We start from the raw sequence: 16,009 nt of genomic DNA, 5'->3' as shown, positions 1-16,009 counted from the left end.
ACACTGATCACCATCACTTCATTCTTTTGTCATGCTCCCTTCTTTGTGAAGCTGTATTTTTTGTGTCTCCTAAAATCCTTAAACTATTAGCACCTTTGTTTTTTATTTTTGTATTAGCACCTTTGTTTTGTATACGGCAAAGCAAAAACACAAGAATACGTGGGATTGGCTCTTAGTAACAGCTGCTATTATGAATGTGTGATTGTTCAGAACCGGAGTGTTTAGCAATGGGAGCCTCTCCCACTGCAAGAAAAAACTTACGTGCATGTGTAATAGTACTGGCTTGATGCAGTGACTTGATGCAATGACTGTAATTCTGGATTTCATTTATGGATATTTTCAAAGATTTGCTTTGATATCTTTTAAAGGAAGATTCTGAGACTGAGCAGTGTTTGGTGACATTTATAAAATGCCCTAATACATAACTGAAAGTAAGTAAATGCTAGGCTGGAGGTTAGGCTACATGATCTTAAGAGGTTCCTTCCAACCTGAAGGATTCTGGGATTCTAGCGATGGATAGGTTTATAGCAATTAAATACAGAAAACAGCAATTTGGATTTTGTTTGAGAATCGTTCTGAATCACAGAGTAATTGATTTTTTTGGATGTGTGAATACATACTAATCTGTTTGTGTGTTTTGTTTTGGATTTTTACCAGTTCATTTATCATTCTTGGGAATGAGTTATGAATCTTACCATATGTTTTGATTTTTAATCTGACTCAGTTTCAGAAGTTACAACTCTATATCCAGCAAGTGTTCTTAGGTAGAATATCAGAAAAGCTTTAAATTGTCAGTTCTGAGGGAAAATGTGAAGGGCATCTATCCAAATTGATTTGTTTCTGTTAATGACAGCAAGAAAAAAAATTTACTTTACTGCAAGACTGAATGCTTGAAATTTTGGAGGTTTTATCTTCTAAAAGGAGTTTTTCAAATTATTTTTAAACTTTTTTTCAACTAAGAACATTGAAAGCTGTTCCATCGTTCTGAGTTCAACTTCAGCCAACAATTGTGTCTTTTAGGATGTTGAATAAGTCTGATTTGGTAACCATGCTTCAGCAATGTGTGGAAATTTTTGTGTCATCTTCTGGAAAGGAGTTTGATAAGACAGCAGAGAAGTTAGAAGAGTTCTTGACCCAGTTTCAGAAACTAGAAGGTAGGTGTTTACCATCATATATTCCCCATTGCAGATTATATTAAAGCTGTTTTATAGTCTGACCAGTGGGTATCATTTTCCCTGGTGATATCCTGTCACTGGATCAAACTATCAGATTTTTCAGATTATTTTTTTAAATACATGCACAAAATTAGGAAATGTTTATTTTCTTTATTGTTATGTGGTTCATTCTTTTTATAATACGGAAGAGTGATGTAAGATAAGAAATTAGACAGATCAGCAAACATTACTCACTAAATCTGTCATATGTATATCTAGAGTTTTGCCGGATGTTGCAATCATTAAAAACATTTCGCAAATAAAAACAGATATTGAAGATAAACAGGAGCAGACTTCCTTATTATGTGGTATTTAATCAAAATTTATGTGAAGTTCTTTCACCTGCACCTTCAGTTAAATTCCTGTAAGAGCTAGGACACCAAGTGCCAGTTCTCAGTGCTCTGCTGACGTGCTGTAACTTGTCAGGCCCATAGCTTTGATTGTTCATGGTAGAGGACATAGTTGAAAGTTTAGCAAGGCAAATGAGTAGCAGTCTTCTGTCTTCCAGAGGCAGGTGAACAGAAACTGCTCTATTCCTTCTGAAATAGGAATGCGACATCTTCCAGAATTCGTCTCCTTCCCCTGAACTATGGAGAAGTGCTCCCCTGTGATTCCCTTTTGAAGATACAGTGGTTATCATCTGGTCTGTTTTATGCATATTAAATGAAGTGCATTATCAGAGTGGTTGCTACCAAGCTTTTGGATAAGTAGGGAATAAGCCACCAAATGCAGTCAAGTATAATTAAGTAGTCATGTAATGCTCAAGGGCTGAGACTTGTTTAGAAGAATTTGCTCTTGCTTGTACCATATATTTTGAATTGATGTAGTAATAACAAGGCTGTGGTACAGAAAATAGGCGATCACTTTGAAAAAGCTGTGTGTGTCATTGAAGATACCAGCACTGAAGAATTTGAAGTATGATGGAAAACATAAAAGTTAATCTATTTTGGAAAAAAAAGAATTGAAGCAAAAGGCTTTTAATTAGTTGGATTTTTACCTTGGGGGAATAAATAAAAAAGAACAACTCTGGGAATTCAGAGACATGCAGAACTATAAAACAAAAAAAAGGTGGTATTTATTTTCAGTTAGGATTTGGAGATTTTTTACAGCAGAAAGCTCTAATGAATCCATGAACAATCTTAGTTTGTTTTCAAAGTGGATTTAAGCTATAATGAAGAAGTGAGAGGGAGAAGTTAAGATAAACTTTACCTGAATAGGTTGCTGAGTTAGGTGACTTCTTCCTGTATGTCTCTGTGATTGTGCTGATCTTCAGCGGGAGTTTTCAGAAGTCTGCCAGAAATGTTATGTACCCAAATCTCCCACAGAGCCCTTAGAGTGATAGTCCTTTTTTTTTTTTTTTAACAATTGAGTCTTCCTGATTGCCTGATGAACTGGAAAAAATAAAAACATGAAGTCTGAGGAAACAAAAAATCTTATGTTCAGTCTATTTTGAGATGAAGGATTTGCCAAAAAGTATCTGAAAATGTATCAGTGTAGTAGTGGAGAGAGGAAGTTTTCTAATTTGAAGTCTTCAACACAAATACAGATGTCCACAGGGCACTGGAAAACACCAAGTCATTCTATGTAGGTCACCAAAAAGCTTTTATCTATCATGCTTGTCACTGCTGATTGGAGTTTTACCTGTGATCTGTAGGTGGAATCTCCATCTTATTACCATCTTCATAAGTAAGGCAAGAAATCTAGTTACCTTTTGGTTTGATTTTGATTATCCCTCATCCTGGCATTGATTGTGCTTTGGGAGTTTTTGCTGCTTTGTTTTTACCTAAAAATTACTAATTATTGGTACAATTGATTGACAAACCACATGGCTGGGAAAACAACATTTTGTTAAAAATGAAGATGAGAATAAATCTGCACAATGAAATAGCATGTTTTTGGCTTGCTGCGCTGGTTGCAGTTTCTGGCTTAAGTAGGGAGAACTAATTTCTTGGTGGTTTTTTTTTTTTGATATGAGAAGGAAAAAATATGCAGTTTGTGGCTTTCTGAATACCCCTAAAACACCAGTAATATCTACTAATCTGTCCAACTTAGAAATGTTGAGAGTATGACCTAGGATGTCATAAGTGGAATTCAAGTGATGTGCAAAGCTTGTGCTGGATCTTTGCTCAGGGCTGAATTGCTTCAGTTATTTAACTACTGGTGGTTAAGCTGCACTGCAGACCTCTTTTTTAACAATCTTTTACAAGGTTCAAGACTTAAAAGTGGCCTGTGTCTGGGTATGTGTGAACTGAACACTTCTCAGATTGCTTGAGTTAGGGGGTTTATATAGGTAGTCAGGAAAAGTTTATCCCACGTATCAAACATTAGTTTTGTTCTAGTAGCAGAAGCTTTCCAAGAACAAGATGTGTCCGTATCGTCACAAAAGGAGCTCCAGAAGAAGACAGACCTTTATCATCTTCAGAAGGTTAGGCCTGCATAGGCTTTACTGACTAGTTCCTTAACTTAATCTTTTAAGATGTAATTGTCTGTGGTTAGTTCTTCCCAGCTTGCTGGAGCTCTGAGTAAAGCTTGTGTATAAGTAACTCTTCTTAAAAATGAATAAGTACAAACTGTGTATATCAGGCCCACCTGACACACACAGAAAATTATAGAAAATATCTGTCATAAACTAGGATTTCAAAATGCAAATTAGGGGTTATCTTCTTATCTAATTTGTAAATTGCACATTCTGCCTAACACATATTTCTTTGAGTTTCCCAAACTCCTGCCAGTTTGAAAACTGAATGCACTGGCCTAAATGAAAATAACTGCACGATCACACTTTGAGTCATCATCAGCAAAAATTAATTATACATGTTAAACGTATAGATTATGTTCTCCAAAGAATACCTCCCATGTAGTTTTATGCTCCACTTTTTTTTTAAAGACTTTGTTGGAGTTGAAGGAGTCCAGGCGGTCTAAGAAACTGACAAAGTTTGAAATGCTTCGTTTTGAAGTTGTTGACTATATAGACAGTCTTGTAAGGTGAGCTTTCCTGTTTTATATTCCTGCATTACTTTGCACCATAAGTTACAACAGAAATTTTGCTAACATGTTAATCTTGTCAAAATTGTGTCTTGGTCCCTGTGGTATGAAGCACACTTTTTGTCCTTCCTATTCTTTCTTTGATGAGGGCTCCAAAAATAATAACTGGGAAAAAAAATCCAAAACTCTTTTCCATAGATTCGTAGAAGTAATTGGCACGTGAATTGACTAACGTATTTTGTCTACAGAAAAATGTTGAGGGAGGACTGGATATATGTGGCAAAATAAAGTCAAGAGTTTTTACCCTAATCTTTGCTGATCTGTTCTACTTACGAAACTCTATAGATGTCAGGTGTGATATCCATTTTGGGAACTGTTTCAGTGAGCAAGGCATAGCAGGTAGGGTTTTGGAGGCAGCTTTGTAGCAGAAAATGTGAAAGGGTTGGGGTGGGGGAAGAGATGAAGGCACTTGTTAATTATAGAGTCTTGGGGGGACAGGCAGAGAAGCTACGAGAAGTATGACTCTGCCAAGAGAGAGCTGCAAATATAAAGACAAAGATGAGCAGAGACTCATCAGGAGGCCTCAATGGATAAGCAAGACCTTAAGTTTGAATTTGTCAGTGGCCCAGCTAGAATTCTACACCAAATCCATTAGACATAGAGTTGTTAATAACTGACTTCCCTGCTTAAAAGTTGATTTCAGCGCTGTTCATCTTGTTTTTTCAGAGATTTGTCAGTACTAGTTGGGAAACATACATTCTTGTAGTCTCTGACTGCAGCAGACTTCTGTTGTTTCCCTTAAGGTAAAGCTTGCATCTCTCCTCCTTCCCCCATACCTCATGTTGCTTTTTCAGAAATTACCTTGTTCCTGCGGACCACAAGACTCTGCATGAGATAGTGTATTTCAACACAGCCAGTGTTCTCCGTGGGCACTTGAATGCTGCCCCAAGGACTGCACTTCATACAGCTTTAAATAACCCATACTGCTACCTGAAGGTAAGAAACAAGTGAGTTGTTTGTGGTGCTGGAGTAGTTTCTGAAGGCTGCATGTGAGGATGATGTGTAAGGCTTAGTTCTGCTGTTTCATGAAGCTTGGCACACGTTCAGCTGTTCTACAAAGAACCAGCAAGTTAGTGTTGATAAGCAACTGGGGACTTTGCAAAGAGCTAGGGAATCTGCCTGGCTGAAATAAAGCAGCTAATTATGGAAAGAGTTTTATATGGGGAGTCCATTTTCCAGAGCCTGTTCTTGGTCACGATCTTTTCTTTCTCCCGTAGATGTAGCAGAAAAGTCATTTTGTTCTCCATTACAAATGGGATGCCTGTCCATGGGGAAAAATACAATGTGTGTGGCTCTTTCCAGAGACTTTCTTTGCAGGACTGGTGCTTAGTCTTTACTGTGTAGACTTGCTGTCAACAAATTCACAGGATGATGGAAAGAAAGGAATAGAGATTTGGAAAAAGAGTGAACATACATTTCTTTTTGTCCTTTATTATAGATGCTACTTGGAGTTACCCTCGTGTCCCAACATCTCCCTTCAAAATGTGATTAGTTTTGAAGAAAACATCAGTTGTGGCTGTATCTGAGTGATTATATGTTACTTGAGTCCAAGCCAGTACTTATCAGGAGCCATACTTGATAAAGATCAGTCTTTGAAATTTACAGCCCGACTGGTACTGGGTTTGTTGGCACTGTGCCTCTGTTTGAATGAGAGCTGTCAGTTTTGCTGTGTGCAGGAGTTATTTCCAAAACCACTTCAAGAGCTTACTTGTGAAAGCAGTAGTTAGCGAGTGGGCTATTTGCCCTAATATGCCCTAATAGGAATTTCAGTAATTTATATATTTAGAAAACCTGTAAAAATATAGATTAGGAGAGCTAGCAAAATCTAGCTGCTAATGTGTTTAAAAAGTATTCTCGTTGATGAGTTGACAGGATTTAAAGCCCTCTGTCATCCTGCCCTTTATTCTTGGACATACTTTAACATATTTCTGATGTTTTCTGAGTAGAGGTGAAGGTTTGTCATAGTTTCTAACAGCAGCAGTATTGGCTGAGTACCTTGCTTAGCATTTTAATCCATGTGAATCGAAGAAATATTTCTGCTTAATGACTTCTGCATGGCTTGTACTTTCCTGGGCCATGACCAGGGCAAAGTTCTCTAGAGCTGTTCCTTCCAGAAGGCTAGGACAGAAAAGGATCTGCTTCAGTGGAATACCAGCAAATTATTAATGTGTGATGCATTTCTTAAAAGAATCTAGCCCAGTTATTTATTTAGCAAAACATGAACCAGGGATCATACTTATCCTGAAAAAAAACCACCAAAAAAGGTCTAATTCTGTTTTCAGTGATCCCCTGAAAATTCAACAAGTTGTAACTTGGAATGCCAGCAAGGCACTGCTTAGTGCTGTGTGGAAACCTGATCCTGGCTCTTCCTGGGGTTTAGATGGTCATGCAAGTTCTGTTCTCAGCCTTGGGTAAGGAGGGCTATTTTTCACATTGATCTCAAGGAATGAGCCCTATTACCCATGAAGATACTTTGATCAACTGAAAATCCTTGAGTTGCAGTTAAGCTTCTTTATCAGGAAAGGGGATGCTAGCGTTTGGTCCTTGGGAAAGACAGTAACGTTGATTCCAGAGATTCCAGAGCAAGGTACGAGTCTGTCCTCTGTCTAGCCTCTGGGGACAGGGTCAAGCAAGAAAAGCCCCTCAGCAGTGTTCTGGGTTGTTCTGCTCCCATACTCTTTCTGAAACTGCACCTCTGTGCTGTACGGGTGGTGTCACAACTGGCTGCTTGTTCTAGGGTAGCTTCCTGCTTGTCAGTCTAGTGATTTCGTTTTGGGGACAGGGTGTATGCTGCTGCCTCAGGAAGCTGAGGTTTCCCTGCACACAGCTGCAGCTCCCTCCTGCTGTGCTGTGAACACTTGGCCGAGTTGCCACAAGCGAGGCTGAATTCTTTCAGGTGCTGGTACAGACCCTGCCGTGCCAATCAGTAACATCTTTCCTGGATCATTCTTAGCACTTGTGTGTGGTCCAGCTAGGTATGAACCTGTTGGAGGAAAGTGCAGTTGCTCTAGAAGTTGCATCCTCTCTTGCTTGTGACAACTGTTCTGGGCTGGAAAATCAGTGTGAAGTGTCCAGCAATGCCAGAGTTGGCGCACGGGTGAGTGGTGGGAAGCCATGGAGTTAGGAGAAGTAGCAGAGGGGAAAAGAGAAAGGTGTAGGGTTATCCCTCTGGGCAGTGGAGAGACACTAGCTCAGCCAAAAGGTGTAACTTCACCTGTGCCAGTTAGTAGCAGTAATATTTGAAACTATTACGGTATGCTCCTCAGTTACAGTCTGATCAATTCATGTCTGGCTTGTAACATTTTGAGGGTTTAGCCATGTTACTCTGAAGTTATCTGGAGACCACCTGGACTGAATTGACAGACATTAACCTAATGTCTGCAGCTTTTGTGTTCCTTTTACAGAATAAATAAACTTGAGAATTTTTAGGCTTTCTGGAAATTGTGAAATGTCTCATAAGTGCTAGAGTCCAAACCGAACCTGAATCTCACAAATTGCAGGGAGAGAGACCTGGGAAAGCTAGAGATCCTTGAGCAAAGTTACATTCTTTGCCCAACCTTCTTTCCTGTCTTGAAGAGCATTTATGTATGAAGGTATCCTTGCTAGGGCTTTATGGACTTCCCAAAAGTAACTGGCATATTTTACTACCATGTGAAAGCATTTTAGCAAAAATGTCTAGGAACTGAAAGGAATGATGAGTGATTGTTTTCATGTTGAGAGAGCTGGCTGCTTAGAGTGCATGGAACTGGAAACAAAACTTACGAACTGATACGAAATGTTGTAAATTTCTGCAGCTCTACAGAAACTTTTGCTTGTGGCTCAGGTGGCTTTTTTACTTCTCAAGTAAATGGTTCAGTGCTGATGAGCTGAATTTCCTGACATACGGAATAGTTTGTGAGAAATCAGACTTCTGCCTTATACGTGCCAAGTTTCAAGCCAGAGAGAGATGATTGTTACATTTCAGAGATAAAACTCGGAGATGAGATAAGCAATTTTGCTTTTCAGTACATCTGATAGATCTATAGTAAGACTTCCTCTTTCCTTTTGGAGGGGCAAGAGCAAAGGGACACTTTTCTGTTTTCTACATAGTACAGTCTGAGGCAAGTCATTACTAGTTTTTTCTTTTCCTGAATACACAGAACAAACTATTTCTCTCTTGATATATAAATAGAACTAGTAAAATAATTAAAAAGGGGAAAAGCCTAATCAGATAATCACTCATTAGAGTACAGACTGCATAGGTGTACAAAACTGTAACAGGAACACCAGGAATGAAGTACTTGGGTGGATTTTGCTGGGTTTTTTGTTGTTTGGTTTTTAATGGTGTGTTTTCTTTTTTCTCCTTTGTACCATCAACTTGCCATTAAACACTTAACCAGTAAATATTTGGTTAAAATACCTACAGTGTGAATTTCCTGAAATAATGTTATACCTAGCCCTAGAGATTGTTCAAGATTAAAAACTTACCAAAGCTACTGTCTTTCATTTTTTTTCATCAGAATGAAGCTTTGAAAAGTGATGGAGGAAACATTTCTAATAAAGCCCCCGATATATGCATTGCATATAAGCTTCATTTGGAGTGTGGCAGATTGATTAATCTTGTTGATTGGTTAGAGGTATGTGACAATGCACACTTTACTTGCTTTCAGGATTGTGATTTATGCTGCATGTCTGCTTTTTAGTGCCTCTTTTGACAGCTTAAATCATGGCAAACCTCAGTCCCTCCTGTGGAAGAACACACAGTAACTCCAATCACCAGCCCACAGAGTCTTCCTCTGACTACTGTGAATCATTTATTTTCAGCATTATTACTCTGTGATGACAATCTTTTGCTTCTGCTTCACAGATCAGATTTTATACTTCACAAAGCTACCTTTTTTTCCCCCTTTTTTGAAGTATTTTCCTGGGCTTTTATGGAAACAGGCAAATGCTGCTGCTTGGCAAGTGCAGAGCTCTTGGAGAGAATGCTTGTGCTAGGGAAGAGCAAAGGTCCTTCTAGCCTGATACTGTCTCACATGGTTACCAAAAGCAGAACATACATTAATGTGATACATTCTCCAAATACTCCTTAGCTAACAATCATGTGTTAGCTCTAAAGTTACCTAAACTGGAATGGTTTCTCTGTGTTTTGTAAGCCTACCTGGATTACATGACCAATATAAATTTTTAGCCACTGCAGTATCCTCTAGCAAGAAATTCTGTAGCTTAACTACATGTAGTGCAGAGGACCCTCCTTTTACTTGTTCCAAGTATGTTCTGTTTGCTGCTGCCTTGTTTGTGTATTAGAAATAAAAGTGGACAGAAGATTCCTACCTAGCCTCCTGCTGTCCCTGAATTTTATAGATTCCTTCATAGCCAACTTAGCTCCTTCATTTTTCCAGAATGTTCAAGCAGTCTTTCTTTGAGAAGATTTTTCAGTTCTGTGTTTTTTCTGAAAATGGGTCAGGGACCGAACCATATTGGGATTTAAAATGCATGCACACGAGTTCATAGAGTGATGTCTTCCTTTCTGTGTTCCTGCCATGGTAATCTGTAACCTTGCTCTTCTGATTGCTGCTGAACTGACATTCTCATGGAGTTACCATTCAGAGATCTCATTCCTCCTGACAGTCATCAGCTCAGAGCTCATTATTTTATATGCAGCTCTGTCTATTAAATGCTATGTCTGTGCTGCTTTTCTCTTTCTAGGCTTTTTCAACTGTGGTGACAGCAGCTGAGGGACCAAATGCAGATACACCTTCCTCAGACCAGGTGGATGATATTATCCAGTATCCTTTCTCATGTCTCTCAAGTTTGACATTCAAATGCTTACAGGATTAATGAACCAGGATTTTTAAAAATACAGCTTCATGTGCACTGATAACCAATTCCAGAAAAATAAGACAACTAGTTTAAACAGCCTTAATGTACTGGAGATGTCACAGAAATAGATCAGCTGAAATGGTTGGGCTGGGGTGGTGAGGTAAGAGAACAGCTTTTGTCCGTAGAAGCTCTTGGGGTCTGAAACAAAACAGTCCTTAAAACAAGTTAAAACTATTCTACTTAGTTAAATCATCTGAGAGTTGGTACAGCTGCTGTATAGGGGGAGAACATTACTGGGGAACAGATGATTAGATAGCTGTCACCTAGAGAGCAGATAGAAAAATGGAGACAGTAGTTTATCATGAAGAAGATGGAAGCATTAGCAGAGGAAATGCTTACAAAAGTAGTGTCTCTGTAAAAGCCATTAGTTGTAGTACCTTAGAGTTGAGAATTTTAGTTCCCACAAAACATCCATTCTGTTTCTCGCTTTGTCCTGATTGTTAAGTGAGGTCAGAAAAATATTTTTAAAAGGATGAGCATTAGAACCAAAACTCACTGCTACAACAGTAGTGCTGCCACAGCAAAGTCATGAAGAATATGTACATGCTCTAATATGATACCTAGCTTTCCTTTAGTATAAAGCCTTTCCTTTTTCACAAGCTCCACTGGTAATTAACACAAAACTGAATTCTCTATTTAACTCAAGGATAGATGTCAGCAAGAAAGGTATAGTAAGTAAAGGTGGTGCTGTTTTATGAAACTGCAAAAAAAAAAAAATCTTCCCATTTTCTTGTCAAGGGACATAAAAGCATAAATTATTTTTTCTGAGAGACTACAAAATTAGTATCTTTGTAGTATCTTTGTAGGCTTAAGTTTCTCTTAGCAGTGGGGAAAAGGAACTCTTCCTTTGTGGCCACTTTGTATGCATGTAGCAAAATAAATACTGATTTGATTGAAGGTTTGTGCTCCTGTAGGCAAATCATGCTCTGCCCTTATTTCCTACAGTTTTAGTGTGCAACTCATTTTGTGTAATCTGTCCTTGCCCTGACTTAGAAATCTTTCTCTCCTGGAGAGAACGGCATCTCCCTCAATGTGTCATAAAAGGGTCATAAACTGTTTCCTTCACTGAAATGTCCAGTGCTCGTTTTATTCGAGCTGTTTCTGAACTGGAACTCTTAGGCTTCATAAAGCCCAGCAAGCAGAAAACTGACCACGTGGCAAGGCTGACATGGGGGGGCTGCTAATGTGCCACCGAGATCTCAATAAACCTGTTCTTTCTAACATTGTACAGGGGTGTCTTCCCTCTAAGCTAGTCCTTCTAGCTTTGCATACCGAGTCAAAGCTGATGACTGAATGCTGTGCTGAGTACCTGGGTAAGAGCTGAAGAATAATGCTATTCTTTAATACTCAGCGTGGGTAACGTACCACTCTCTTAATGCTCATGTTCCAAATACTGTCTTGTTGGGCCACTTTTAATCTTCTTTGATGTGTGATATTTAATATTATACCAATGTAATTCAGGCTAGCCAGGACCACAGTGGCGCTCTCAGTTACAGAAGTGATGAAGTGGTATTACTAACTGGATTATATGCTGATAGGTTTTGAGTCATCATTACAGAATACCTTCCACATCCTTGAACTACAGATTTAAAAATAAATAAACACAGTATGCTAAAAAAGACAATAAGCTTCCATGTTCAGCTACTGCTGCATGTTCTTCATGACCAGTTTTGGATTAACTCCCTGGAAACACCTTCATGAGGAGGAGAAACAGACAGAATAAGACATAACTGCTCTTGGAGAAGAGCATTCCTTTTTTCTAGTGAAGTTGATTAGTGCTAGCTGACTTGCTGTCAGGGGAACTTTTGTCAGTATAGGCTAAAGGAGAACATGGCACTTGTACACTGGAGGAAGGCAGTAAAATCCACAGCTGAAGTACACGCTCTAACTTTGCAGTTTGCTGAGGATTTGTACCATACACTAGCAAAGGAAACAGCTGGGTGAAAATAACAACTACTGGCTGAGAGTGTTAAAGTACTGCTTATCTATCTGACCGATCTTCAGTTAAAGAACCTTCTCAGCCACTTGGCCCTGTGCAGGAAGCAAGCCCAGGATCCACACCCTGAGCTTCTACTGATGTGGAGCAGTGCCTGCACCAAGTACAGGTGTACCAATTCTGTACTGGCTGTAGGAATGGGGCTGAATAGCTCAGCTGCTTCCGGTTTCATCAGGATCCTGAGACCAAAGAGCTGCTATTCTCTGCCTAGATTCAGACACAGATCAGTGCATGATGCTGTAACAAAAGGCACAAATAACATGCTCTGTCAAAACGCTGGAAAACCATGGTCATGGCTGCAGTTCTAGTCCCCAAGGAAGCCGAGGCTGTGTTAAGAGAGACCTACATCTGATTCCAGGTATCAGAGTAACATGGGTATGTCCTCACCAGCCCAGTCTTTTTCTCTTTGGCACACAAAACCCCCACTGCAGATCTCACTGTGTTAACCTTCACCTTGCCTCAGTCTTGGGTGAACAAATGTGTTTATGCTGATGTCAGTGTCCCATGTTTTCCAGCCCCTGAAAAAAGCCTTAGAAACCAAAGGGGAAAAGCCATGTTGCCCTCCAGAACAGTGTGTGTCTGTCATACATTGATAAACTCTCCCAAGGGCCAGGACATGTGCATTCCAGCAGCATGGGTGGAGACTGCAGGTCAGTCTTATCACCTGGGAAAGGGCTGCAGTTAGAGAACAGCGTTTAGACTTTGTCCTTCCCAGCCTGCTCAAAAGTTGAATGGTGATTGATTAGTTTATTGTGAAAGACTGCATTTACCTTCAGAAAACTCACAGGCTTCCTCAGCTGACTGAGCGGATTACAGACTTCACTCTGCTCCTATTTGAGGCATTTAAGTGCTGCTCTGAGTGCATGTGTTCAGCTGTCACTAGAATCCAGATGCTCCTACTTTGTTACACTGGCACTTCAGCCTACTCAAAACGAGTTTAAAAGGATAGCCTGGAGCTCGGAAGACTGAATCACTTGCATAAACCCAATCTGTGCTGGGAGGGGGGAAGCCAGGCTGTTTACCCCCAGGAATGTATGCAAGAGAGGCTAGGCTTGTTTTAAATACCTTCAGTGAGGGCAGGAATCATGCATTTTCTGATTACTCTAACTGCAGAGACACAGTAACATTTCCTGTGCTACTTCAGGCAGGGCCCAGTTCTAACTGTTGCCATGCAAATGAAGAGGCTGAGGAGCAGCAGTTTCTAAGCCTTTACAGTGCCTAAACATACGGCTTGGGAAATGCAAATATGAAAACTCAGAGCAAAAATTTTTAGGATCTCAGTGGGGCAATTGCAAAAGTTCCTCTCTTCTACCAAGACACGGGGGTTAACAAACCCAATGGTTCTTTACTCCAGAGACCAAGCCAGGGGACCTACAGAGTATTAAGTCGTTTTATGTTAGGATTTCAAGCAGAAGAAAGTGAGAAATTTCAGGAGAGGAATGCTGAATAGCCTTCCTCAGTCCTGAACCTCACCTATTTATCTTGCAAATACACTTGACAAATGCAAGGGAGCAGTGAAACAAGTGTCTCACTCATCTGCAAAAGGACATGGAGCCAAGTGCTGTGCACAGCTGTCCTCTGCCACCTGCCTGCAGCTTCCCCTCCCCAACCTCGCCCAGTGCCAGATAAGCCCACACCATGTAACTTTCACACCACTGGAGGGTAGGATTTTTGAAGTTAAATATTTGCTGTGCTATTTGTGGTTTCTCAGGAACAAATCTTTAATTCAGTACTTGGCAGTTCAGACTGTAAGATGCACAAAGGGGAAATACTTGACTAAAATTATGTACAAAGTACTGTGCAATTTCATTTTCTTCAGCAAGGAGGGTAGGAAGGTTGGACAGTTAAAAATACAAACTAAACAAAACTGGTCAAATTTCAATCAGTTTGCCCTTCTTCAGAGGCTGGACTTTGTAGTCAAGAGTCCTAGCTCCTTGGGAAGAGCTTAACATTGCTAAATTCTGAACCAACATCAGTAACAGCTGAGATGCTACAGCTATAAAAAAAGCACCTTCTGCTTTTCCTCCTTTCATGAAATTCTGGTATTAGACCCCTAACAGCACCAGGCTTTCTGTTTGCAGAGGGTCTGGCTATATAGCATGGATTTTACATTTGGCTCCTCTCATATAAACTCGTATCATTTAATTTAATTCTTTTATTTCTAAATATTCCAAACTCACCCTCATATAGCTTAGCTGAAATACACACACAGATTTCAACTGCAACTATAATTTAAAAATGTTAGTTTATACAACTGTCCACATAGCAACAACAAATTCTGCAGATACTCCAGGAAAACTTGTCTGTCTGCAATGTTCACTGAAAGCAAGACAAAAAAAAAAAGCCAATATTTGTATTGTGGTACTAGCTCTGAAACTGTAACAAGGTAAAGCCTCACCTCTGAACGGATAACTGTTACTGTATTCTTCAGTAGGCACCATCTTTAACAAACCACTGCCAAAAATCAGACCTGAAAGTAAGCTGACTCATTTGAACAGTTTACCATTTTCCTCTACTGGTACAGATGCTGTTCTCTGACACCTCTTTACACTACTGCACTAGTGGTTTCAAACACAAACTTTGTGATTTTTATCTCTGAGCATCCAACAGCAGGAAAATACAATAAGCCAGGTGCCTGTAAAAGCCAAACAGTCATCCTCACACTTCTCACCTAAGAGAATGGCTTCCAATACAAAGGTCACAAGCACTGCTTCACAAGAGCATGAACTCTTAACACCTCACCAGCCTTGGTTTTTTCCTCCCATCTATGTAATCATAGAGTTAAATCCTTCCCAACTCAGCAATGAAGAGAGCTATCACAAAACACCCTTTCTAACCAGAATCTGCTAATGGTCTTGCTGTTCAAGAGTAAACTGACATCTCTCAAGCATCGGCACACAAGATTGCTTCAAACTCCTTCCTTTTCTACTTTGAAAAACGCTTATGGTTGTATACATCTAGACGCAAAAAAAATCAACACACAGTCAGGATGTACATGCTGCTTTATAAGTACACAGTAACTGAGATCTGCTTGGAAAGAATTTATACATCTCTACTTTAACAGGTTAACCAAGATCTTTGGTTTCACTCTGTCAAGTTGCAATGAACTATCCTCAGCTTGCTTTGCTTTTGGATAGACTGCAGTTACATGCAAATTGCAAAAATAGTCTAAATGTGGCCACCACAAAATGCAGTTCCAGGAATTCAGTGATTATTGAATCTTGCCCAGTTCTCCTTTACTGAAGTCTCTGAAAAGGCTCTCCAAAGCAGGTTTGTTTTTAAGCACCAGCCTGCTCCTCACAGCACCCCAATTTTCCTAATTTTTTCAACAGTAATCGAGCAGCCAACCATTTTCCTGCTAAAGAGTAAGTCACCTGTTAGAACAAGCCTTTCATGTGAAATTAATCACATCAGACATTGGCACCAAGATTAGGAAAAGACAAGAGTTTACAGGTTAAAAACAAAAAATTTCAAAGAATGCAAAATGAGCACAAATTAAGCATACCACAGCTGTGATGCACAAGCACCCATGGTGGCATTACATTTAATCTGCCAAAGACTGCTTATTATGCATTAATTTGGAGCAGTACAGGAGTGGCTGGGTGCTAACATGACATCACTTCTTACCTATAGTAACTCTTACTATCCCAAAGAAGATAAGTTGAGACACAGAGACAATCACAATGGCTTGTATCTTAAATTCTACTTCTATCTCAAATTATCAGTTAGGCATACACCCATTTCTATTGAGTCAGAACAAGGATCTTCTAGAACACAGGAGATACAGGAGATGTATCAGGATGCTGGAATTTGGGCAGTAGTCCACCTAGAAGCAGTGGTTTTCCTACCCTGGGTAAGTAATAACAAAAGGAGGTCAAGAAATGAGCAGGAA

The 16,009-nt window shown here is 39.6% G+C and overlaps 1 protein-coding gene across 1 annotated transcript in view; it reads left to right on the top strand.

The window, feature by feature from the left end:
* ORC3 (origin recognition complex, subunit 3) overlaps positions 1-11,343 on the top strand; it is a 34,209-nt gene extending 22,866 nt beyond the window's left edge. The window contains exons 14-20 of the mRNA XM_010077924.1: positions 1,021-1,154; positions 3,554-3,639; positions 4,102-4,199; positions 5,054-5,195; positions 8,759-8,875; positions 9,948-10,027; positions 11,200-11,343. Coding sequence (XP_010076226.1) covers positions 1,021-1,154; positions 3,554-3,639; positions 4,102-4,199; positions 5,054-5,195; positions 8,759-8,875; positions 9,948-10,027; positions 11,200-11,305 — 763 coding nt within the window. The 3' untranslated portion in view covers positions 11,306-11,343. The remainder of the gene's footprint in view (positions 1-1,020; positions 1,155-3,553; positions 3,640-4,101; positions 4,200-5,053; positions 5,196-8,758; positions 8,876-9,947; positions 10,028-11,199) is intronic.
* Positions 11,344-16,009: the final 4,666 nt, after the last annotated feature.

Source organism: Pterocles gutturalis, unplaced genomic scaffold (genome assembly GCF_000699245.1).
Source record: "Pterocles gutturalis isolate BGI_N339 unplaced genomic scaffold, ASM69924v1 scaffold19013, whole genome shotgun sequence".
NCBI lineage: Eukaryota > Metazoa > Chordata > Aves > Pterocliformes > Pteroclidae > Pterocles > Pterocles gutturalis.
This window is presented reverse-complemented; position numbering and strand designations above follow the sequence as displayed.